Consider the following 25,205-nt stretch of genomic DNA (forward strand, 5'->3'; position numbering starts at 1 on the left):
AAGGTATATATATATATATATATATATATATATATATATATATATATATATATATATATATATATATATATAGCGTAACTCTAAAACATTGTTATTAGCGTGCCACTAATTGCACGGTTGTACTTTCGAGCGAGCGGCCCTTTTACAGCGGTGCCCTCAGGAACAGTATTCGCAAAGGCTCTTATCGCACATTATCGCGACAACGAGCACAATAAGCTCGTTATCGCGATCATAAATCTCGGGACATTTTCGACGGTACCATTGGACCCGACCGCCACCACGTGAGTGGCCGTTGTAGATTTACAAAATAACTGCGATAGGAAAGAGTCTCATGTAGGCACTTTATTCCTGAAAGAAATCCGTGATCTTGGAAACGAACAAACGAACACATTCAAGCATTAACAGCTTCAGAAATGCGTACCTTGCACCTTTTAGAACACACTCTATGCACTCGGAACAGGCAAATGGCATTTTCTCTTTGCCCGTGCAACGAAAACGTAGAACACGGCTCGGAGCAAAGGTTCACTTTCGCCGTTGAAAAAAAAAAAAAAAGAACAAGAAAACATTAGCCCACTTGCTATCAGAGATGTTCGGCCAGCTCTCGTTGAGTCACAATGAGTTACAAAAATATAAGCTGGTGAAAAATCGATAATTATCTCGCTTTCGAACAAAAACACAGGCGTGACTACCTAAATGCCGATCTTTTGTTTAGATTTATTAACAAGCCAAAAACACAGCGCCATTGTTCGCGAAATATTCTACTGCACAGCCACGTTCACAGCAAAACAACATAATCCTTCTCGTGTCACGTGACGTCACGTTTCCTTATCTGCGTTCTGAGTACTCCGCTGGAAGTAGAAAAAAAAAACAGAAGAAAAAGTAACCAAGACGCCGTGGATGCGTACAAATCCATTCTACGTACTGTTTGCCGACAATTGTGAAGAACTGCGATAGATACAACTTAAAGTACTATAGCCTCAGGTCCAGGTCAAGTACTGCAGTAGCTTTAAACGCAATAAACACTTCCAGATAATTTTTTAAAGCAAGTGAGTATAAAGGTAGGCTCGCTTATATCTGCTGAAACGCTCCAGAAGATAAAGAGACCCGGATGCTTTTAGGTGTTTCAATAATTGCATTTGATGATGGGATTGTATAAAAGGCTAAAACTGTAAACTTCTTCACTGTGTTATTGCTGAAGTCAGGGCATACATAGTACATTTTCTTTTCTTGTTTTTGCGGGGGGGGGGGGGGAAGGGGATAATCTCTATTCGGCACCATATAGTGTTTCGGTTCGAGTTTCCGCTTATGCCAGTTCAGGGAGTAAATATTTTCACTATCATCAAAATACGATTGCATCTGCCACCTTCATTTCTTTCAACATGCAACGCAAAGGCACCCACACAGTCGTTCATGCGAACGCAACACTCGTGCTTTTCTAGAATACTTACACACCTCAAAAATGTATGCTTCCTATCACATCAAGCAAACCTGGCTCTCTTCCTCAAACCAGCTGCGCAGAACATACTGGCCTGGGTTTGTCTGGCTTCTATCCAATAAGACGCCACGTAGTATTATTGACACCTTTGAAATAAAATAACTTTGTTTTCCACCGCCATTGCTCGCTTCTTTTAACGAGATGGACAGAGTGCATCCCAGCGAAATTTATTTTAGAAGTCGACTGCAGTGGTTTAGAAATTCCCGCTTGCACTTCATGCTACAAACAATCGCAAAAGTAAAACAATTCGAGAGTTTTAGTACTCCGTTCATGACGCCGCGTATGCTACGTGCGCAATCTTTTCGCGGAACGCCACGGCATTTGTCACCACCCAACCTTTAGTACACACGGAAGTACTCTGTTACGTGAACCAAATTAAAGGCCACCCTAAAGTAAGCAGCTTGCTTGCTGGTTGCTTTCTGACGCCGCCATATTGCAAAAGCAAGGTGTCTCGCGCTGTCCGGAACATTACGAGAACGACGAGAGCGGGATGTGATGCCTCCCACGGTACGCTCGCAAGACCCGGATACGCGCCGACCGCGTTTGCACGCACGTTCTGTCTTTGTTGCGCTATGCGCATGCGCGCTCCGCGAAACATGGCGGTCGCGCTTATATGCAACCCCAGTGCGTGCGCAACGAACGCCGCACTAAAACTCTCTACTGGCTTGTTCGTGCCGTCCTCGGAAAGGCTTTTTGTCACAGCTAGCAACAACACTTCACGAGCCGTCAAGGCTCGAATCCGCTACGACATCTGAAGAGCGCGTAAATAAGGACATGTTGCGAGGAAGAAAGAAGGGGAACAAGGCACTCTGAATGGTTGTATTGCACAGCGCATCTTCCTGAGCACAACAAAAGGACACACAACACTGCACTCATAAGATTACGTCGCGAAATATGAGACCGGCGTATCATATAGCTTTCTTCATAAATATTCAACGCATCTCGGCGAAGACAACCACGACATTGTACGTACACTAAACGGCAGACTAAGCTCACGTATAAAAGAGGCCAACTCACAATAGAAGCACATGATATAAGACGGCGGCGAAGCTAATTGACGTTCGGCCACGCGTCGCGCTTTGCTGGGGCCCCTCAACAAGGCACCAGCTGGGGAACTGCACGAGAGGGCGCGAAGATTGGTCGTTTCAACAAGCATCAGAACGTTGAACATCGCAGTTCGTCGTACGCCTCACAAGGAGCAAGCTACTGTGTGCGCGATGTATAGGGAAACCTGCTCATGTGATTGTGTTTGTGCAAGCGCGAATACAGACATGACGGAGGGACACGCTTTTGCCCAGCCACTATGCACGCTGTCGTCTTGGATAGATGCATACATAAATGTAAAAGAGGTACTGTGCTTGTACGCCCTGCTGAAAGGCACACCTGGCGCTTTGTAATGTGATACTGCGCGTCTCCACACCTGCAACACTATATCGAGAGTGCTGGCAGCCGCTCTGACTACAAACCTATCTTATACGCACACCTCTGAGTTGCTGTAACCGTTTGTCGTTATGCTTAAACGTTCATCGTTACCGGTCGATTCTGAGTGACAGGGCTTTTGTAAAGTAGCGGAATATTCAATCAAACGCGCCTACTTTTACGCCGTTCACTTTGCCACTTGCAACTATACCAAATATCACAACGGGTCCGATCATCAATACTGCTTTAGGTTTGGCGCTGCGCACTTTCTCGAAGCGGATCGAAAGACAGTGGCACGCTCGCGTAGCTACGATTGGACAGGTGACATAAACTCGCCTGGCACGAGTACAGGTTGAATGGCATTCGAAGGTTGAGTCGTCTCTCGTATAAGCGCTTGGGACAAGGCTTCCTTCTGCTTCTCCCTTCTACGCAGCAGAGCATCCACAGCCCGTGTCACAAACCGACAGCGTGTCTATAGGAAAAGGAGCACAGTCTCTGCCTTTGTGTCCGCTTGAAGGGAGCAGCAGGCGGAAGACAGCGCTCACCTCCCCCCCCCCCCCTACCGCTATCTCCGGCACCTATGAGATTGCCCATCTAGAACGCCCACTGGCGTCGTTGCGGGAGGCGATTTGTTTACGGGACCCAAAACCCAGGGTCGACCGATTTGCAAGCCAGCTCTGTTTCTTCTGCTGCCGCCGAGACGCGGGCAGCGGACCGAACGCCGGCGGCACCAGCGGGACCCAGACTCGGTGGCGCCGTCGGAGCCGTTATTCAGGGCGCTCGAAGGCGGGCAGCCGCCGCGGTGCCGCCGGCGGCGCCCGAACGAAACGCATCCGCACGTCGCGCTCCACAAAGGACCGCATCGCACCGAGAAGCACGTTTGTTATGACGGACTGCTTTCCTGACTGCGCTCCTATATGCCCGTGCGCCAAAGGGGAACCCAACAGCCAGAGATGCACTTTTTTTTTTTTTTTTTGCGTGTGCGTGTGGTGCGCCGCTGCGCTCCGAAGCCTTTATCGCCCTGCTATAGCCCGTTGCGCGCTCTGCTCTCCCGGCTCTTCTAAGCTCGTTCTCGGCACGGCTCAACAGCACTGTCTATGTGGGAGGACGCGAGGTGGACGACGGATTTTTCAACCTTCGCGCTGGCGTGCGCGGTCTTTTCTTCTTTCCTTTTTTTTCTGTTTCTTTTGCTTTGTTTTGTTTCTGACGCGTTTAGAAGCAGCCCGTTGCTCGCGCCACGACAGCGAAAGAATGAAAGGGCTTGGCAAGCGAAGCACACACGCGGACGGACGGACGGACGCCTCATTTACGCGAATCAGGCGACCTAGCTCGCACTCCCGCAGTTAGAGGGCGCGCATATACGTGTGCGTACTTTTGCTCCACTACACGTTCTCGGCAGTGCTGAAGTGCAGCCGCTGCTTCTGTTCGGGCATTCTCGCTATGTTTGGCTGGCGATAACCGTAATAAGAGGACAGCGGAAAACCGCGGAGAGAGCAGCGGCGGCGGATGAACAGGGCGCAGTTATGGTAATGCGCCTTCCGCGCATCCATGCGTGCCCGCGATCCCAATGACCCCGTGCTGTTTGCTCGTCGGCGGCCCGGCGACTGAGAGCAGCGCGAGGGGCCTACGTGCGGCCCCTGCTCAGTGGCACGCTTATCGGCCAGCGCGAGGGCCTCCCGGCGCGGCGCTGCTGCTGCGGCTTTGTGCGCCGTGTGAGGAGATGCATTTAGCCGGAAGTGGCACTAGGGTGGGCTCATTTGAATAGCCTAACGAGCCTCGCCGAGGCGCCTCTGGCTGTTCGACTCGCGCGCTGGTCGCGCCGCACTTAAAGGCACCTTCTTTGCCTCCCGAGAATGTATACATACTGTATAACCTCGCTGACTCCGAGGCGCAACGCGACGCATGTGTAGAAAATGGTTCGCGGGCGGAGATAAGAAAGCAGATGCCGCGCGAGGCGATAGTTCGGCCTGAAGCGTTGCGTCGTTTGAGGCGCTGCGACACGTTTGCGGTACATGGTATACCAGTGTCGTGACGATAGCGAAGAGGTCGAATGTCAGTGAACCGTCTTTTCTACTGCAAGTTCGTGTGGCTTTGCGCTACACTGATGCTGTATAGCGCTAGAAGCATACGGAAGAAGCGGCTTTGTGCTATTTGTCACGAGCTCACCCTCCGAAGGTAACGAGAGTGTCTTAACCAAACACATATTGACGAGGATGAGTTTGTTCTCGCACACGTACGTTCGTAAGAAGACATATGAGTGATTAGAAGATGTTATTACAAAAAGAAAATAAGCCTGGTGTAGTGTGACGATGCGAGATTTTATACATTTCTGCGGCGGCCTTATCAAGTGTCAAGTCGAGAAGCGCCAGCGCAACAGCATTCGGTCCACTGAGGTACCAACGTAAATTTCGGTGAACTGCAGACGAAGGCAACGGTCTTCTTTCAGCTTGTTGAAACCGACTGGACTCCACGCGGGCTTTGAATATTTCGGCTAATCAGAAGGCAACGAACGAACAACAAAAACACAAAACGAACGACATATGGGATTCAGCGGAAGTACGCACACTACGTATACATTTGCACCGTGGACATTCATAGCAATCGCTCTTTCTTTTTTTTTTTTCAGTAGGATACGTATATGTGCCGACGAGGCTGCAAGGTATAGCGAATACACATTCTAAATAGCTGACAACTTTTTAAAATAAATCTATCTGCCATTCCACTGCGTAAAATCAACACGACTGAACTACATAATCAGCTTCAGCATTTCAATAAAATGTGCAGAGAAGCTTGTGAAAATAAATGCCCGTAGCAAATGTTCCTGTTTTCTCTATCTGTTGGCTCTCTCAAATCCAGCGAAGCACAAGCTATTTCCGTGGCTATGCTCTCTACGCATGACACTGAAACACACGACACTATGTGAAAGCAAATGATTATACATTGCGCCACTTTGGTGATGCCGTGATCACTACCCCTAGAGTCATTGGAGCACTCAGCCGTAGGAGACAGAATAAAAGGAAAAAATAACGAAATGAGGAGGCGGGCAAAGTCTTCAACAAGAATAGATTGCACGAATGATTGGCTAGAAAACAAACGCAGAAAAACAACGAGAGTTATAGCTTTACAATGCTATCCTTTTTCTTTTTGATTATAAGTTGTACTGCAAGGGGGTCACGATGGGTCCCGCAGAAAGCACGCTGACCCGCCGTGCACGCGTCAGAAGGCTTTCGCACGCACGTCGCAGTCACACGCTACAGCATCTTAAATAGCCTCACTACTACAGAAAAAGGCAAAGGCACCTCAGGACTCATTATCCCGAGCTCTACATGAGGGGAAGGGAGATCTGACGATGGTGTACGAATGAGGTGATCACTGGACGGACTTCGCGACCTTTCTTTGTCCAGAATGAAACTTTCCTTTTTTTTTTTCACTACAAAAAAAAAAAAAAACGAAGGTACTTGACTCGAAGGCGAAGAAACCCACGCAAGTCAGCAAAAAAAATTCACGCACACTTTCGCACGTCCACGTATACGAGGCTGGCTAGCCGGCACTCCAAGACGCACGATCTCGCGAAGGGTTTGGTCGCAGAAGCGCGGGAGGTGTTCGTGCAGAGACAACGTCACGCGCGAGGGAGCGCTCCGCACGCCGAGGACGCTGCCTTGACGTCGACGACGCCCAGCGCGAGCGGCACCGGCCGCTGCGGCGTCGCTCGCGCCTCGGTCCCCTCGAGGTCGTCGTCGTCGTCGTAAGGCTCGTCGGGGTTCAGGATGACGTCGTCCTTGTCCTCGCTGTCGTCGCTGTCGGCGGGTTCGACCCCCGGCGCGGCGTCCGAGGCGGACCTCCCGGCTCCGCCGGCGCGCGCCGAAGTCGCGGAGGGAGACGAAGAGGACGAAGACTGCTGCAACGCGGTCCCCGGGTCCGCGCCGCTGGAAGGCGGCCTGCCGGAGTGCTTGGCCTCCAGGCGCGCCTGCTCGTTGATCTCCTTGACGGCGCGCAGCTCCTTCTTGAGCTTCATGCGCCGGTTCTGGAACCAGATCTTGATCTGGCGCTCGGTGAGGCACAGGGCGTGCGCGATCTCGATGCGCCGCCGCCGCGTCAGGTAGTGGTTGAAGTGGAACTCCTTCTCGAGTTCCAGCGTCTGGTAGCGCGTGTACGTCTGCCTGCCGCGCCGCCTCGGGCAACCGTTGGGACCTGCGCGGAAACGTTCGTGGTAATTGTGTGTGTGTGTGTTTTAAATGAATAAAAAATCGCGCGGAAAACTTGCACCAGAACTTTCGCGAAGCAGGGGTCTCGTAAACAGGGCCCCGTGTTCACAAAAAAAAAATGTTATTAGGCTAAAATTGTTCTAGAGAACAGGCACCTAACTGACACAGCTTTGACTTCGTGATTACTCTTTGCAATTGGCCGGCTGCCGTCTATAGCAATGATGATGTGTCCATCACCGGGATTAGCTGAATTTTTTTTCTATAGGAGCAATTCTATGCGCAAGAGGTTTGTTGGAATACGGGCCAAGATTCCAGATAAATGTGATGTTGGACTGCTAATGCCACTTACGAAGGAAAAGCATTTTGAATTCAGCTGCAGTAATGCACTTCTGTGCTCTCTGCAGTTTCCAAGACTGCGATATCATTGTTTCGGAATCATGAAGGCAGACAGACACGACAGGACTGTGCTTCCATCTAGTTCTACCTATAGGGCACTGTTGGGTCTCCGCCTTTCTTTGTGTGGTCCTGTTAGCATGAACTATGTTTAATTATAAAGGCTGCCAACTAACCTGAAGTCATGTTGTGTGAAGCTATATCCTACAAGAAGAAATGCTTCATTTTCATCAACGACGCCATTGTATATCGTAGAATGACTTCTTTTTTGTTAATTCCGCACTTTTGTGGGGAGTCCTAAAAACGTGAAGTCAAGAACAACTCACATTTGTTCTTGAACTTGAAAAGAAGTTATTCATTGCCGGATAGGCCACGTTCAGTTTAGAGACGCAACAAATAAGAACCTATAGCCTCCTCGATTGGCAAGTCTATTTTCAAAATCGTTCAGGCCATTCCCGTCGTGAACTGGTGCTTTTTTTTTTTTCACGCGAACTCTTTTCGGAGCAGGTTTTTTACACCGCACGTAAGCGAGGGTGACTCATAGAAGCAATATATCATACACGCACAAAGAGGCCAATCATTCTCTCCTGCATACGCGCGATAAGGCTGTTGAAGTGAATGCGTCGCACGCCTTTGTGTCGGGGCATTCCGTCTCGCGCACAATTAAACTAAGCAGTTCGCCGCGTCAGCAAGAACAATTCCGTATTGAACGAGGCAATCTTCGGTTCCGCGAAGCAATCGGCGATACCCATTCGACAAGGACCGTAAACCAGAGCTATGGTTCGTAATTTTTTCGCGAAAGGAAGGGTACAGCATCGATCTCGTCATCGCGAGCTTACTCACTTGCCCCCCCCCCCCCGGGGGGAGAGGGGAGGGGGAAGTGTAAGAGCTCCACTATATGCAAGTTCGACTGTTGAATAGAGCGATATACTGCTCGAATACGAAATATGGCCACGAACACGCCGGTTCACGGGTCGCACGTTCGCGCGCTTTTTTGTGAAGCGGAAAATTACCGGCGAATGAAAAAAACTAGTCATTGCACGGGTATTACGAGCATTCACCCTGCGCGGTCTTTAGAAACTTGCGAACGAGCCTTCGTCATTCGTGTGCGACGTTAAATTGGGAGCCGCAGTATTATGCCCGCCCTCTAAACGCAGCGTGACTCATTCGTTCGCACATGTTTACAGCCCATCGGCGTGTTTTGTGGGCATTTGTCCAGCTGCGCAGCATCTCTTTGATCGAGAGTGACTGGGAATGAGCTGGGGAGCCTGACAGAGAGAAACGAAAACGCAGCGTATACACAAACCTGAAAACAGGTGGAACGAGTGCGGATACTCCTCGACCCGATGATGGAGCTTGTGAGCGGCAGCACGGAACGCAGAACCTGCGAGAGAAAAACAGTGAACAAGCCCGATTGAGTTGATGCAATCTTGGGTGGCTTCACTTATAATCGCTGTTCAATTATCGCCACACGTCACCCGCCGTGGTTGCTCAGTGGCTATGGTGTTGGGCTGCTGAGCACGAGGTCGCGGGATCGAATCCCGGCCACGGCGGCCGCATTTCGATGGGGGCGAAATGCGAAAACACCCGTGTGCTTAGATTTAGGCGCACGTTAAAGAACCCCAGGTGGTCAAAATTTCCGGAGTCCTCCACTACGGCGTGCCTCATAATCAGAAAGTGGTTTTGGCACGTAAAACCCCAAATATTATTATTATTATTATCGCCACACGTCGACGGGAGAAGATCAGGCGTGTCAGAGACAGAAAAGAGATGAGGGGGGAAGGGGTTGAGGGGGAGCCAGCGGAAGAGATACAATGATCCCACTTGGAGTTAGGGGGCCTCTCAAATTTACCCGACGTGTAAATAGCAACGGTCGTATGACACATGTCGCTACCCCCGCTCGGAAGACACTGACCCTAATAAAATGTTTTCATCCCAAGAATACGTAGACATAGATGGCTCGATGAGGCGTCGTCTACTTATTGGCGTATGTTGTACTAAACCGATACGTACGGGAAAACAAGAGCTTACGGCAACAATAAAGTAAATGATTTAAGTCGAGCTGCGTTGAAAGACAACGAATTCCGCAATAACGAATTCGTAATTCGTAGCGAGAACAGAGCTCTCGTAGACGAGAAAACGAATAAGATGAAAAACAGGGGCGATGCCACCTATATTGGACTACGGTACCGCTCATGTGACCTCAGCGCTGTCTGACCCACTGCGAGCGGCAGAGAGGGAGGTCACGTGAGGATTACGTCAACACGTTCATTTCGGTGCGGGGGATTCGCATTAAGGAGCAGCAGCGACACGTTCGACGGCAATTTTTCACGCAACAAGGTCACCATATTGGCCCACAGAAAGCGACCATACACTTCCAGACGAGTAAGCACCAAATCTGTGCGAAATATGTGCTGCCTTGTTGCACATTTTGCCTTTAAAAGTATTCTGCTGTAACAATCCTTGGCTTGAACACAAAACGGACACTTCGAAATACCATTACTTGCGAACGGCAACATTGTAGTGTCATTTTCTAAGAACTATAGAGGAGGCTAGGCACTCCAACTACGAGTCCAATAGCGATCCCGCTCAGCAAAAGTACTATATTCAGAGGCCTGTCCATATGCGTAACAATGACGACATGAGGTACCCAAATTTGAGCGTAAAAAGGTCGATGACGAACTCGGTAATTAATACGCTGTAAAAATAACGATATATCGCTTTCCGCGATAAGTCACCTTCGCGTTTACATCTTTATAACTCGATCAATGACTAAATATTCGCAATATACACATGTCATTATCACCGAAAAGCAGGTACTGTAACCACGATGTCACTCAAAAAAATGTGTTTGTTCGTCAAAACAGGTCGACAAATAGAATAAATGAGTGACATTTCGGCAAACAGACAATGTTTATGGGCGACGCAGTATTTGTAGATGACCTAAAATAAGCTCGCCCAGCAATTGGGCCCACCGTTTCATGTACGCAGTCCGGTCTGTCAAGAGCGGAATGTCATGCAATTATGCACTCGGCGTGCGCGAAGCAGGTTCTGTACGCCGCAGGCTTTTCATACATTTTTGGCAAATTACACCTAACTTGAATAGTTAAAAAGAGGTATACAGGTGAGGCTGGATGTTTCACTTCTTAATTTTTGTGCATTGCTTCTTTCTCAGCGGAATGCAGCCGCATAATTGAAGAATCTGTTTGAAAGCTCACTTTTTTTTGACGCTATATGCCGCGCACTGGAGACGGGAATTTACCGACGTGTAATTTCAAAACGGCGCGTCTGCGTACATGTTTTGACGTCTGTCCACTTGTAGCAATATTAAGTACCAACGGCAGAATTTCTTCGTTTCTACGCGCACTGTTACACGTGGCTTGCACTATATATGCTGAGACTATCACTGTCCGCAGATTGTTACTCTATACAGGCACGAATATCCCTGGTCGGGATAAAGCCGGGGTCCTGCGACCTCGCGAGACTGTCCAGAAGCAAAACAGCAACCTGCACGAAGTGACAGCTTAATACGAGGAAGAAAAAGCAGAGTGAAAGGCAGGAAACGTGAAAGTCGTCTCAAGAGTTTTAACTGACTTAACGTCTTAGCCAACTTAGGAAAAACGAGAGTGGCGAACACATTTTATAAAAATTTTTAATCCTGAACTTCGATTCACGCAGTGAATTTAGATGAACTAGCCTGATATCACAGGCCAGATTTATTTAGTTTCTTTAGTATTATATAGTTTAATTTTTCAGCAAAGGGCAAGTTTTCTGACACTCCCAATAGAACTTATGATACCGCGCGCTCTATTTCGCTCGGCCTTTTCTCGATCAATCGTGCATCAGTCAAATTAGCTGAGATGCACAGAGGGTGTTTTATATGTAGTAGATTTAAGTGAGGCCTCTTCCACAGACAGCCATCAATCTAACGAACATTCTGACAACAGCGAGATTAAATTACTGGTGGCGAACACTTTGCATCGATCACTGCTGTTTAGGTTAATTTGATGTATTATTGCCTTTCTTTAGCTGACACCGTCGCACACGTCAGATGCATCAGGATATGACTGGCGTTTTAAGAAGTTTGGCGTCTTAGACTGTTCTACGTTTTCTTAAAGCATACTACACAAGCATTTCGACTGATAAAGAAATGTGCGTTTCATGTATAATCAAGTTTATATATATCGGCAATCACAGGCTCGTAATAAAGCAAAAAAAGAAAGGAGAGAATAGAAAATCAAGGCCGCAATCACGTATACAGAGGCGAGAGACCAACGCTCGGGTGTCATTGAGGGGACACACAACGTGGGAGAAAAATAGCTACTATAGCGACTGTAGCGACAACCAGCTGCTTAGATGAAATCGTGTGAAAAAGAAAAGAAAAGCGAAATTTACTCGCAAACTTGATTATTGAACGTTTGGAGATACTTTCGACGCAAAGTCACACCTTTTAAAATACTTTCATTCGCAAAGCCATCTTAATGCGTAGGCGAACGACGCATTAAGAACGCGACGAAAACGAAATTCCCAGGGCAAAGATGCGCATATATATATATATATATATATATATATATATATATAATGTACACACGTAATCCTGTGCTTAATCATCCGTAATATCAGTCGCGAAAGACAGAGCTCAATAATGCTGTCTGCCAGTCGGCACGGACAGGAAAGCAGACCATTGCGCTTATCGCAGACGGCAACTAGAATACATATAACACGTTTTCTGTCGTATATATATGTATATACAGTGCACGGGCCGTATAGATATTGAACTCGCACTCTTCTGGGTCGCGCCTTTTCTAACTTCAGCCTGCAGGCGTTTCGCGTAGTTAATGTAGATATTCCCGATCATTATCCCATATTTGTCGCGTTTGATAGTCATGTAGCTAGCATTAACACAACATTTCATATGACAGACTTTGATCGAGAAAATTTCTATAACGCTATATCTCTAACTGTAAGTGTAATCTCTAACTTAGACACAACAGGCGGTTGATGTCATCTGCAATTTACTTTTGGGAGTTGCTTCTTCTAGCACTTCTACTGCTGCATGCAACAATAAATACCAAAAGCCTTAAAACCCTTGGGTATCACCTGCTCTTTTAACCAGTCTCAGAAAAAAGGATAATCTCTGCAAAAGAGTGAAGAGGAAACCATTCAATAGAGCCTTGGTGCTTCGATATAAATTTAATTGCAACCTTCTTAACTCTTTACTAAAACACGCCAAGAAATGCTATTATAACAATGAATAAGAATAACCCCCAAAATAGTGAAAACTGTTCAATGAATTTTTAAGTATGCCTGCTCTGAGCATGTCTATAATGAAAAGAAGTTACAATGACGTCATTTATCATTACGCTGCCAATATCTAAAACGCGTTTTCGGAGTATTTCTGTTTACCATCCTGAAGTCACAAAGTCGTTCCTTCATCTGGTTTGCCGCCGTTTACCTCATTAATTTTCCCCCTCTTTTCTGCTTCTTCAGTCTATTTATAATCTTAAAAAACGCTTCTGTGGGCTGGAGTGCATTTGTGCACTTAAATGCATTTGCGCATTTAAAGATGTTTGCTTATTTGATTTCTGATCCCTAGATTTCTGAATGAACCCTGATTTCTGAATCAACGTCATTTTTGCTGAAGGTTGTTTTTTTACTCACTAAACCATGCTAAAGTCATATCAATCTTTAAGGAAGGTGACAAACAAGCAATTATAAACTACACGCCTACATCTATTTTACCTTCATTAAACAAACTCATTGAACATTCGTTTGCTAATAGCCTAAATACTTACCTAACGAAATTTAATATTATAAAGCCTTGCCAGTTTGGAGTTAGCAAAGGAAGCTCTACTCACCATGCTTTACTTTCTTTGACCGACTTTATCAAACATTCAATGAATAGTCGTGATTTCTCAGGTTCAGTAGTTTTGAATTTAACTAAAGCCCCTGACACGCGCAATCACTCTATTCTATTCAGCAAGCTTGATTCTTACAGTATCATCGGTCCCGCCATAAACTTCTTGAATATTTACCTGCTTAACTCACAATACGTGGTTATCACGGGTGGCACTTACTCAAACACTATTATTACTAACGAAGGTGTTCCTCATGGGTTCATTCTTGGTCCCCAACTATTCATCATTTATATACATGACCTCCCTGACGTTTTAAGTTTTGGATATTGAGTGTTATATGCCAACAATAGATGCGGTATCATGCAGAGACAATACGGTTCCCTCTATAACGTAAACACTAAGCTCTGTACTAAACGAAGTTGTTAACTGGTGCAATAATAATGATCTAGCTATAAACCCTTCTAAAACTAAATTCATGATTTCCAGACACTTCCTCAAGCCGATATTTATGCCGGCAATTCTGGCGCTAGGTCTTAATATTATGTCTGCGTGTGACTCGATTTCATTTCTTGGAGAGCGTTTTGATGTGGCTCCTAATTTTGCTTTTCATATGAATAACGTCAAGTAAAAACATTGCTTTTGGTGTTTGTGCGTTAACTAAAGCCAGGCCATATTTTTCGACTAATGTACTGTTATTTCTCTATATTTCCTTCATCCACAGTCATTTAAACTACGGTGCAGCCACCTGGGAGAGCACATATCAATCTTAGATTTTATCGGCGCGACACATCCAGAATTGGCCAATCCGTATCGTTATTTTCAGTCCTCACCTTTCTAATGCTCTTGCTTTACTTAGACAATACAACATTTTACATTTTAGGAAGCTATGTCATCCTAATTGTAAGTGCTTGTTTTACAAAATAATAAATCACCAACAACCTTTCGAACTTACTAACGACGCCTTGTTAGAAAACGCTAACTGTACGCGTTTCGCGACGGAAGGAAGCTTATTATTACCACGAGTTTTTGCGCCAATTGCGGAATAAAAACCTTGTCGTTTACAGCCATCTCATTCTGGAACTCTTTCCCATCGAACTTAAACTGGTTGTCTGGCATTTATACATTTAAAAAACGCTCTGAAATGTCTCCTTCTGGCATTTTAATCTTTTTATTATGTCCAGCGCTCATTAACTTGTATTATTATGTCGATTTTTTCGCTTTATACATTCATCGCTGTGTTTCGTTATAGCAATGATTTTTTTTGTATTTTGTTGTAGCTGCGTACTGCTTCATAAGTGTTGACTTTTCTTTTTTTGGTCACTTACTCATGTATTTTTCATCCTTGTATTTTTCATCATGGGTACCCCCTACAGTCTTCTAACTATGGGGCCCTAGTCTGTAAAATTATTTTTACATGATCTGCGCCGTGACTTTTACGCTAATAATTAATTCCCAAATTCTCAATGTATACTGCTTGAAAAGAAAGAAAAAAGAGAAAAGAAACTGCTCGACTCGCTTCGGCGGAAATGTTACCACGCAGCCCAGTCCTACACGTCGAACGGAATCTCCAGCATTTATTACGTCAATGGTGACACATTGACGCAGCAAAGACAAAACAACAAAAGTAACACCTTAACTTAGAAATCAGCACTGCTGCTTCTTAGCTTTCGTCGCAACATATGCATAAGACTCGGCAGGTTGCATGCAGCGTCGGTGTACAGAGAAGCGGCAAGCTTTGAAGAAACATGAGCTCAAAGTTGCGCTATATTCAAAGGTATAGAATATATAAAAAAAAAGCGGCTGCGAGAGCCACGGACGTTTTAAGCTGCCGCAGCCAACGGAGGTTCTATACGACACGACGAAGTACCACGCGTGTAACCTCTTTCGCTGCTGTTGCTATTCAATCTGGACTCCTCAACTCAAGCATAAAATGGGGAACAAGTCTGCATTCTGATTTTTATTTTTCCATTATGATTATTTTGCGGAGGCCGCCTGCAGAGACCGGAAATTAGCGCAGCGTGAAGATGGCTATCAGACTGGCATCAAAAACAGGAACGGCGTGAGGTGAGAGTTGAAAAAATGAAAAAGCTGCACAAAAGAAGCGAAGACAAGGAAACAAGCAAAACAAAATTGAGAAGGACGCATGCGCAGGAGTGGTGCCGTTAACCTGCTGCATACGTGTATCTACGCTGAAAGAAATTTTCTCGTGCAGGTGTTCTTATAACGGATAGGAAACTGAAACAAAAGAGAGCAAGAAGGCATGACAGCGAGTTAAAAATAATGGACTTCACTATATCCCGTGGATACCGCGTTTCGCACGCATCTGTGACGCTGATATAAACACGCTGTAAACTTCGGCACTCAGTGTTACGCTTAAAATTGTAGCTGGCCGACGTTTCTTACCGTTTATGCACGTGTGGTGTGTGTGTGTGTGTTTGTCAATCCGCGATCTCAGCATCCTCGTTCGAGATAACGCTTGAAGTTTCTGTGTTTCGGCCATTTTATTTATCGGCAGTTCATGGCCGGTAGATAATACCCGGTTTGATTTCTTTCCTTGCACGGTCACAGATGCGGACGCATTTGTTGCACTAATATACAGGGTGTATCAGCTAAATTTAGCCAGAGTTTAAAAATATGCCGATGCACTCTAAGATGACGCGACCAAATGCATGTTGCTCACCTTTGTATCTAGTGTGTCACGCTACGTTTTGTATTTTGCTTAATTGGATAATTAGTCAAAGTTAAGTAACGAACTTCTGAAGCAACGAAGATAGGGGAAAAAAATCCAATTAGAAAGTTGCAGAGCGGTTTGCAAAACGTCCGATTAGACAGTCTCTAACTTTCTATCTATTGACTATTAGTGTTTTCCAGCTTACTGCGGATGCCCGCGAAAAAACAAAAAACAACAAAAAACACCACGTTACACGCCCGCTTGCGCGCGGTGATAGCAGCTCTCCCAGACGTTCCGCGTACAAAACGAACATAGCATTTAGCTCAGTGTGCTGTGTTTAGCTGTGTTCCAATGTTTCAGGAAGACGCACATCATCAATTAAATTTTGGTGTTTGTTCCATTGCTGCCATCAAGTATTTATGTTGCAGCAACTTGATCATTGTTTGGCTTATGAGATGATTGCCTTTCCAACTGCTTCTCTCTCTCTCTCTCTCTCTCTCTCTCTCTCTGTATGTCTTTGTGCGCGTGCGTTTTTTGTCTAAACGCTCGCTTGCGCACGCAGGAATTGCTCAAGTGCATTCTTTAAATGTTGTATATATTATCTTAAATTTTCTTAATGTTCTTCCTAAATCACGGGAATGCTGAAGTCATCGCTTCAGCGTAGAATAGATGGCTCCACTGAAACAATCCAATGGAACAATAGTCTTATTATACAAGACGAAATAGTAACTACGATGACGGGATATGTTTAATCCATGTACTTTGAGGTTATACTAAAATTGCAACACGCAAACTCGTCCCCGTTCTGGGCATGCTCCTTTAGCAGCATTGTCATTAATACATGTAAAAGAAGGAACGCTTAACTGAGCAAGTTGGTACGAATTCATTGCTGAACGCCACCTCCTAAATAAAAGCAGTAAGAGAGAGAAACGCTCAAGTAACGCACAACGAAACAACAGTTCCAGAACTGAATATTTGTCCAAACAAGCATAACTTCATAACCTGAGACCCGTGCTCAACATCATAAGCCGCGCCACTTTACACTACATCTGTGTGGTCACTTGTCTTGGACTACGTATGGTTAAAGAAATTATCTAAAAGATTAGCTTAGTTGGCAAGACATCCACCTTGTCATTTCCCGTACCTCTGTCCCAATAGAGATGTCATCGAAAAAAAGAAATCAAGAACAGGTACATTTAGTACAAGGGGACGGCGCCTGCCTGCAAACGTGTCTGTACGACGTGAATGAGCCCCAGCTTCACGAACGCCTTGCGCTCCGTTCACACACTCTTTTTCCCGTTTCCCCAAAAACAGTGACATCGAGGCTGCGAAAACAGAAGGCCGAAGACCTGCGGCGGAGTCCCGTGTCACGAGCCCACATACACGGCTGCCCGGAAATTCATCGCAGCCATTTCCAGCTGGGCAACTACGTGTAAGTCAAGAGCATACAGCAGACGACGGCGGCTGTGGCGGCTATATAGGCCGACGTCTATATCATAGCGAACAACCGAATCACACGCGCATGCGCCACTGTTCGCGCAACTGCGGGCACGCTTCGCCGACAGGCACGCGTCGCCACGCATCTCGCGCTTGTCGCATGCAGCTTGGCGACTCTATGGCGCGCCTTATATCCGCTGACACAGACAAGTGACACACCCCGCGCCGCTTGCCATCAAAAAGCTCTTTTTCTCGAACGCCCCACTCAGCCACTTCGAGCGATATCGCGCGCAGTCAGCGTCTGCGCCTGTTACCCGTTTCGGTGAGGCGTTTTTTTTTTGTTTGTTTTGTTTTCTCTCTGCCTCGTTATTTGCACGAGCGTCGTCGGTGCGCACGCATGAGAAACAACTGCCTGTGAATCACGCCTGCACTGAAGCTACTCCTAATGAGGCTGACAGCGGCCGTAATGTGTACGCAATCCGGGCATGCGCGAGCATACGCTTTCCGGTATGTGTATACCCCCATATACACAACACAACGCAACGCAAGGCGCCAGCGCGCGGGCGCGCCTATATAGTACGTGGCGCCTGTCAATCTAATAAGCATTCACGACGCCCATATAGATGTGCACACAACGCGGCGCGAGCGCTTTCTCAAGTCTTCGGAGGAGCTCGGGCTCACGCGCAGGGCTTTTTAGCCTCGGGGCGCTTAAGGAATTATTGTTCTCCGGCCGCGAGCGATTACCAGAATCACTGCTTGCGTGCGTGCTGCTCTGGCTCCATATGCATCTTTCTGTTTGCTCGCTGCGCACACAGAACAAGGGGAGTGCGCTCAAACACCCGAGTAACTCGCTGTTTGTCGTTTCTTTTGCAGGTGTCGTGGAGGCGTTTGTAAATGCGCGCCCATGTATGGGCGCCCCCCCCCCCCCCCCACTTCCCCACAAACCCCGGTTTCGTCATCGTGCCTAAGGAGGTCTCGGCGCTCGCGATCTGTCGGCGACGGCGACGGTTGTTCTTTTTCTTTCTTTATAACGCCTCCTTCTTTTCCCGCGCCTCTCATCAACGGATGCTTCAAAGAACTCTCTGAGTTCACTCGCCAAATCACGGACTCGAAGCCACGTTCAGGTTCATTAGGCGAGGAAGCAATTCGAATGAAATGGAACTACGTGCCCTTTTTCCTTCGCGTTAAGACTGGAGCGGAACCGTGAAGGGCAGAGAAGATAAAAAACAACTGCTTAAGAATTGTCATACAAAGGGCCGGATATTGTAAATTATGAATAAATTCGAAACACGTAAAGTGCAAACGTTGCTGAGGCATACGTGTGCGTAGCACATAAGACGAGGTTTCAGTTGCGAGTGGACCTAGAGAAAGTGATACAAGAGTGTGAAATGTTTCGTGGACCCCGCCAACTTTCGCAAGAAGAACGCCTTTTGCGAAATTATCGCTTCACAAACTACACAAGAAGTAACCAAGATTGCGATTCGAGCTCCCATTCAATCGTGTACTCTGTACATTATATTCCGCAGGTTGTTCGGGCTTGCAGAGAGGTACCTACGAAGCTTGAATGACGAAAAAAAACAGTTAAATCGCGTATTGTTTGAACTTTGGAGACTGAGTGCCGGCTAACACAGACTGACGGACGAAGCCGAAATGGCCATAGTCAAGGCGTCATTCCTATGCACGAAAATACCTGACGTCGTATAATTGTATACACGCGGCGATCAATGAAGTGCATTAGCGATTAATGATGACATGGCATGACGGGGCTTATTCGGAGCGTAGGTGGGCTTGGGGAGGGAAGAACGGTGGCGGTCTTGAGGCCAGCAGTGACAGCGGATGTCGTTTCGATTTTGTTGGCGGTTGGTACAAACAGCCTCTTCTCGCATAGTAACGTTTAGGTGGCATGAAAGGTTCTCCGCAGCGCGTGACCAAAATCTGAAAACAGCGGATAAATGTTGAAATACTCATCATTCTTGGCCCACTAATCTTTATTACATCACGCAGTGCGGTCCCCGAACAGCTGCCCAGTATTAGCTGCCCATTAGCGCTCCAAATTAAAGACTGAAAATTTCGCGCCACCTATCTCGAAATAACCACTGCCTTGTTCCTATGATACTTAAAAAAAAAAACTAATGAAGCAGCCCACTTCGTCACAGCCAAGTAGATATTGCGTATAGAAGCTCTAATAACTATGACAACCGATAACGTATAACGAACGTTCAAAACAACATGCACCTCCTCATTCGACGTCGTGTGTGTTATTTTCCTTCGTAGTCATGTCTTCCTGGTTTGAGACCGTACAACGCGTTTCGTTATATAAAGAAGTTCTGGACTACTTTGTTAACAACGCGTGTCTCTTATGACGACACAGTGCGGTCCGAGTGAGCGGCAAACACTTTATTTTCCGCTACGGCGACGTTAGGCGGCACGACTTGTGGTGCTACTTTACCGGGGACAGTTCAGAACCTTATCAATTTGGAGAAGCAGTAGCAAGTGCAACGCGTTTAAATGCACTCGGAGAAAACAGCCGCAAGGATGGCCCTTATCAGTTTTTTATCTGCTCTTCCTGTTGTTCATAGCCTCACTATGGGGGCGAAAATAGCAAACAAAGCTATCACAGGGGAGGGCCGACAAACAATGAAATGGGTTATAAGAACGACGTCAAGCCCCCCCCCTCCTCCCTCCCCATTCGCATTATCTGCACGGCCTCAGAGCGGGTACATGCAAAGTTAGCGGCGCGCATTGTTAGGAGCACACAGGTGCCTTAATTGCCTCCACTTTTTGCCTTGGCAGCGCGCAGTGCCGCAAGAGGTCCACAGCACCCCCCCCCCCCCCGCCTCCCCCAGGGGGCCACCCTTATTATCCGCGTGTACGTTATGTACTCCGTATTCCCGACATATCTCAGCTGGTGGGCCCCGGGAAACTCAGCGTGATGCTCATTGTCGGCGGTGACTTGCAGAGATCGGCCGGAAAAGAAAGAAAAAAAAAAGAGAGCGCCAACTGGGATGGCGCCGATATGGGACTCGTTATGTCCGCCAGGAACGTAAAGCAGCGCAGCAGCTTAACGCACGTCGCGCAGCTGCTGAGAGCCTAATTGAAGCAGCCACTGCGGCGAGGCTTCGAAGGCGAGCAGCATAGCGCCCTGAGCCGCAACGGGGGACACTAAAGCGGTTGGCATTCCTGCCGAACATATATACTACGCGTACAGTTGCGTACTTGAGATAGGCAAAACCTGACTGGGTCTTGCGACTATCGCTCGCTCGTTCGCATAGGCCGCGGGCACAATAGAGAAGGCATGGCGCGCGCATAAGTGTTGCTGCCTTCATTGCCGTAATTCATGGTTGTACTTGTTTGTGCGTTATGTGTCAGGCATCCTTAGTGTATCTATCATTTTTGTAACGAAAGTGCATATCTTGCTTTACTTCCTCCCGGTATACTAATGCCGATGAGGGGGCTGCAGGGATTTGCATAAATACGTAATAGTAACCTTTACACCTCAAAGGAGACTCACGTTTGGGAACACTTGTTCGCTAACTTGCCGAGTAAGAGAGTACCTCTTTTTTCAATTCGACCACCTGCACTTGTCTGTTTCACATGGAGGCCCAACCCTGGGTCGGCCGTGGCTATAAATAGCATATGTTAAAGAGAGAGAGAGAGAGAGAGAGAAAAGCAAATTAATATGTGAACCTTGCATGCTGAGTGGAACTAATTAATCGCGCCAAACTCATGTTCGGTGATTGTATGTAAAAAGTTCCAAATTGCTGCCTTCGCATTTCACGCCACTCGGAAAGCAAACAGTTTACTGTCTCTTCATTGGAAGAATTGTTTTATAGGCTGATTTGTTTCTATAATACACTAATGCGTGTTCATTGTTGTCTTTCTTTTCAGGCTGACAAAGACCATTCTTATCCTGCATCGTCAATTAAGCAGCTGGGAACATTACTGCTTCCAAAATGTCCGCTGGAAGCAGCGAAACACAAACATATTCTAACTAAATTTAGCCCATCTCTCGCACGGGAAACGATAGAGCGTGATCTGCGATGCACTAGCCACAATTCCGCAGTGCGAATTCGTTTTACTCTCTTTCTTATGGTTCCGAGTGAAATTAGCGAACACCGAAAAACATAACACGTAATGGGGAATATACACATACGGGCAATGGTCAGATGGTTTCAACGTTATAGCGAAATATTTAATATTACACGATGTGGAAAACGAAGAGACATATTACATAGTATACGTACAGGGTATGCGTAATCCAGTAATAACTCATATTTTATGTTCCTAGTTAGAATGGAATGATTTGGGACGCCGCCAGACACTGGCGGCAGCGCGACGACTTCGTTCTGTCAGAATACCGTGAGACACGACTTAGAACGACGGCACGTAATCTCGGCGATCTGGAGTCGCAACAAAAATACCCTTATGCATTACAGCCCTCTCGCGGCGCGATAAGGCATGCTGGAGGAAGCAGCATCGATATCGGTATCGTGCGAGGACGAATTGGGGACGAGGTGCGCTTCATGGCCAGTTCTTCGAACCCTCGGAGATGCGTTCGGCTCGATTTACAAGTCGGAGGATGATGCCAGCAAGCTCCACTAAAGTAACTGCAAAGTGACCGTAACCTAGAGAGAAAGAGAGGGAGAGAGAGAGAGGGTGAAGCGAAACTTCTAGGCTACAATGACATGCCTCGCCAACAGCGTCGCGCAGTGTCGCTGTCAAAGGCATGGCTCAGAAAGTCCCATTGGTCGTCAAAAGCAGAAAGTGAAAATGCTTTCTTTTTTCTGCAAGCGACCTCCCGTTCGCTTCTGAGGCGCGCACGGCTCGCTCTTGAAGCGAGCAGGAAAACGAGATAGTGAGAGACGACGAATAGGCCGGGTAAGAGCGAGAGTGCCCCATGTCGGAATGCCCCTCGCTCTATCCATTTACAGCTACCCATTCTCTGGTCGGTTTCTCCACCGTCCAAGCCGACGCACGTATACAGGCGTCTATAAGCTGCTTCGCTAAGGAAAGCCAGAAGTGGAGAGGGTACGCAGAGAACGCCAAAGACGGAAAGATTTACACTCTGCTCACAAGTCAGCCCAATAATGGCGGTCTCTTCCTTCGTTCGCCGTCGAAAAAGCCAATGAGTTCAGAGGTCAGCCATTACTGCAATGCCCTTCCGAGGTTGCGAAGGCCAGATACACATTCACGTATACGAGTCATGCCGTAGACGCGTGCCGGAGGAAGTTGTACGCTGAATCCCCAGTTCGCGATTCACTTGCACGGCAAGACGAGATGCGTGGTTACGTTCGCTCTTACTTCAAGCCTGCAATTTTGCGCGCAGTGGCGTTATAGCATCCGTAGCGGCGACGGCTGTCGCGGTTACGCAAGTCGAACGGAACCCACGGAAGACGGATGGATGGCCCCGTGATCGAAGAGGTATGTTCGCTCACTTTCGGCTTCGCAATATCTTTGTCAGGCAGGAAGGGTTCGACGAAGAAAATATCCTTCCACATGCGTGCTTACCATACGCGCGGCCTAGAAGCAACTTTTTGAAAAATAACCCCCACAAATACGCAGTGTCACTTTGTTCGCGCTGATGACCCCCTAATCTCCGCACTGCTAATATCATTACCACCATTTGCGTTGCTTTTCTTTTTCTTTTGTTTTGTTTTGTTTGCCATTTCTCAGTTGTAGTCACTTTATCATGAAATCTGTTTCGCAAGCAATGTCTGACGTAATGATTGTCTCCTTTCAAATTCGTCTGCAACTCGAGTGTGGTCTCTGAAAGAGTTGCGGGATGTTTATTAGTTCGACAAGTGTTACTATAATGTCCATTGAAAAAATTACCACCTCAATCTATTATTTCTAAATAGCATTCTTTCAAGGCCTTAAATAAGCCGTCGGTAATGAGTTTCAGATAATAAGAAAGGAAAATAAGAGGAACGTTTATCATCTTTTCCAGATTCAAAAGGCAAAAAACGAGAAAAAGAAGGCCTGGGACTAAGTTCACCAAATTAGATATTCGCCGAGAGAAAAGAACGACCGAATCCGAATGAAAATTTATGCATAATATGTAAAGACAGCCACAGCAATATAAGGCCGTGCAAGAAATTTCGATTGATAGGCTAAATAGGTCGAACTTCGGTTAAGAACAAATGCGTAACAGATTAGAAGCAATCGCTCATTATTGTAAATAAGGAACGTAAATAAATAAGGGCGTAAATAACTGGTGAGGTATCAAAATTCTGCTGAAAGATTACTGCCTTAATCTTTTTTATTTTTTTGTCAACTGTGCCGGTAATGAGTTCCAGAGACAGAGCCTGTATTACCCTTTCCTGTGCAAAATGCTAGAATTAAGTGGCTAAATTATTCTAATCAAGCTAACCCGTCGATTGAATGCCGCATACAATAAAGAAAAACACCATATAATAGTTCGAATGACAGCGCGGAATTTTCCGCTTTTAGCGAAGGAGGGGGGAAGGGGGGAGGGAAGTCCCAGCGGGACAAGCGCGCAGCAGCGATTCCGCGATTGCGACATCGGCACAGCGAATGCCCTTGTTAGTTATCATGACGCGGCAGCGCGGGGAAAAAGGCTTGCATAAATGTGCGCCCTGAAGGCCCGCTAATGGCCTGTGACGCCATTAACACCCGCGGCCATAGCAGCCGCAACAGCAGCAGCAGCATCGGCGGCAGCCGTCGTGCACGTGCCATGTTTGCACGAATTCATAAACGGCAAACGCGATCACCGAGCAGAGCTTTCAGCTTCATTTACCCGCCGGGTGTTTTCAGCTGCCCTCGTGACACCCGATTTACTTGTCGTTACGGCGCGAATTCGACCGGTGCTAATCTGTGAGGCGGAAATTCGAAGGATAACGAAGAAACGCCAGCGGGAACTCGCGACTGAAGACCGAGCGAAACGATAGAGGTAACGTTAAGAGACAGATATGTTCCGCAGTTATGCATAAAATTTAGGTAGGCACCCTTTATCTGCAGAGGTTACTCGACCCCGGTCGTCTAAGAACGGAGATTAGCCCTCAGGGCTTTCAGGGGTTTTCTCGTGTACATTGCGAATGTAAACCAGAACCTTACTACTACGGACACACGTGTTTGAAACAAAAGATTCATATCCCGATAGCCTTATGGATCCTGATAAATTCGGTTCACAGATGACCAGTATAGGAAAATGGTTTTCAAATACGAACTGTCGAAAATCCGAAATACGGGAGCTCAGGCCTCTCGCATTCAATTGGAATATGGAGGCACTTCTCACATCATCCCGGAACGATCGTTGTTGTTGTCGATGAGCCATGGTTCTGCTGTAGAAGTTCTCAAGCACTGGACTTCTGAAGGCTCGCCAGAACCGGACCGATGGCATCCAGTACTTGCAATTCACTTCGAGCTGTTGGTGCGTGTAGCTTGTCCAGAAGAACACGAATAGCACTCACCAGAGAGCTGATCATAAGAACAATTTGTTAATCTTTATCCGCCAATTTATCAGCAACAGACGAAGTGTCCCCTTCTGTAGAAGTATCATTTCGCTCAGTAGGGGCATGTAGCCTCAGGAGTGCAGGCCACGCGTCAGCAGTCGTGCTGTTCGATGCACCTTTGTCCTTTGAGCTGACTGCGTTTGGACTGGGCGAAAGAGTGGGTGGTAATATACGTGTGTGGCGTTCTGCAGAGGCTTTGGAGGCTCTTGATCGACGTCGGCGACGTGATCGTCGTCGCTTAATAGGTGCTCCTGC

At 46.9% G+C, this 25,205-nt stretch overlaps 1 protein-coding gene across 1 annotated transcript in view; it reads right to left on the minus strand.

The window, feature by feature from the left end:
* Positions 1-327: 327 nt before the first annotated feature.
* LOC142583176 (uncharacterized) overlaps positions 328-25,205 on the minus strand; it is a 95,429-nt gene continuing 70,551 nt past the window's right edge. Inside the window, exons 2-3 of the mRNA XM_075693531.1 lie at positions 8,819-8,896; positions 328-7,105 (exon numbers count right to left, since the gene is read on the minus strand). Coding sequence (XP_075549646.1) covers positions 6,534-7,105; positions 8,819-8,896 — 650 coding nt within the window. The 3' untranslated portion in view covers positions 328-6,533. The remainder of the gene's footprint in view (positions 7,106-8,818; positions 8,897-25,205) is intronic.

The sequence above is a fragment of the Dermacentor variabilis genome, chromosome 5 (genome assembly GCF_050947875.1).
Source record: "Dermacentor variabilis isolate Ectoservices chromosome 5, ASM5094787v1, whole genome shotgun sequence".
In the NCBI taxonomy this organism is placed as follows: Eukaryota; Metazoa; Arthropoda; class Arachnida; order Ixodida; family Ixodidae; genus Dermacentor; species Dermacentor variabilis.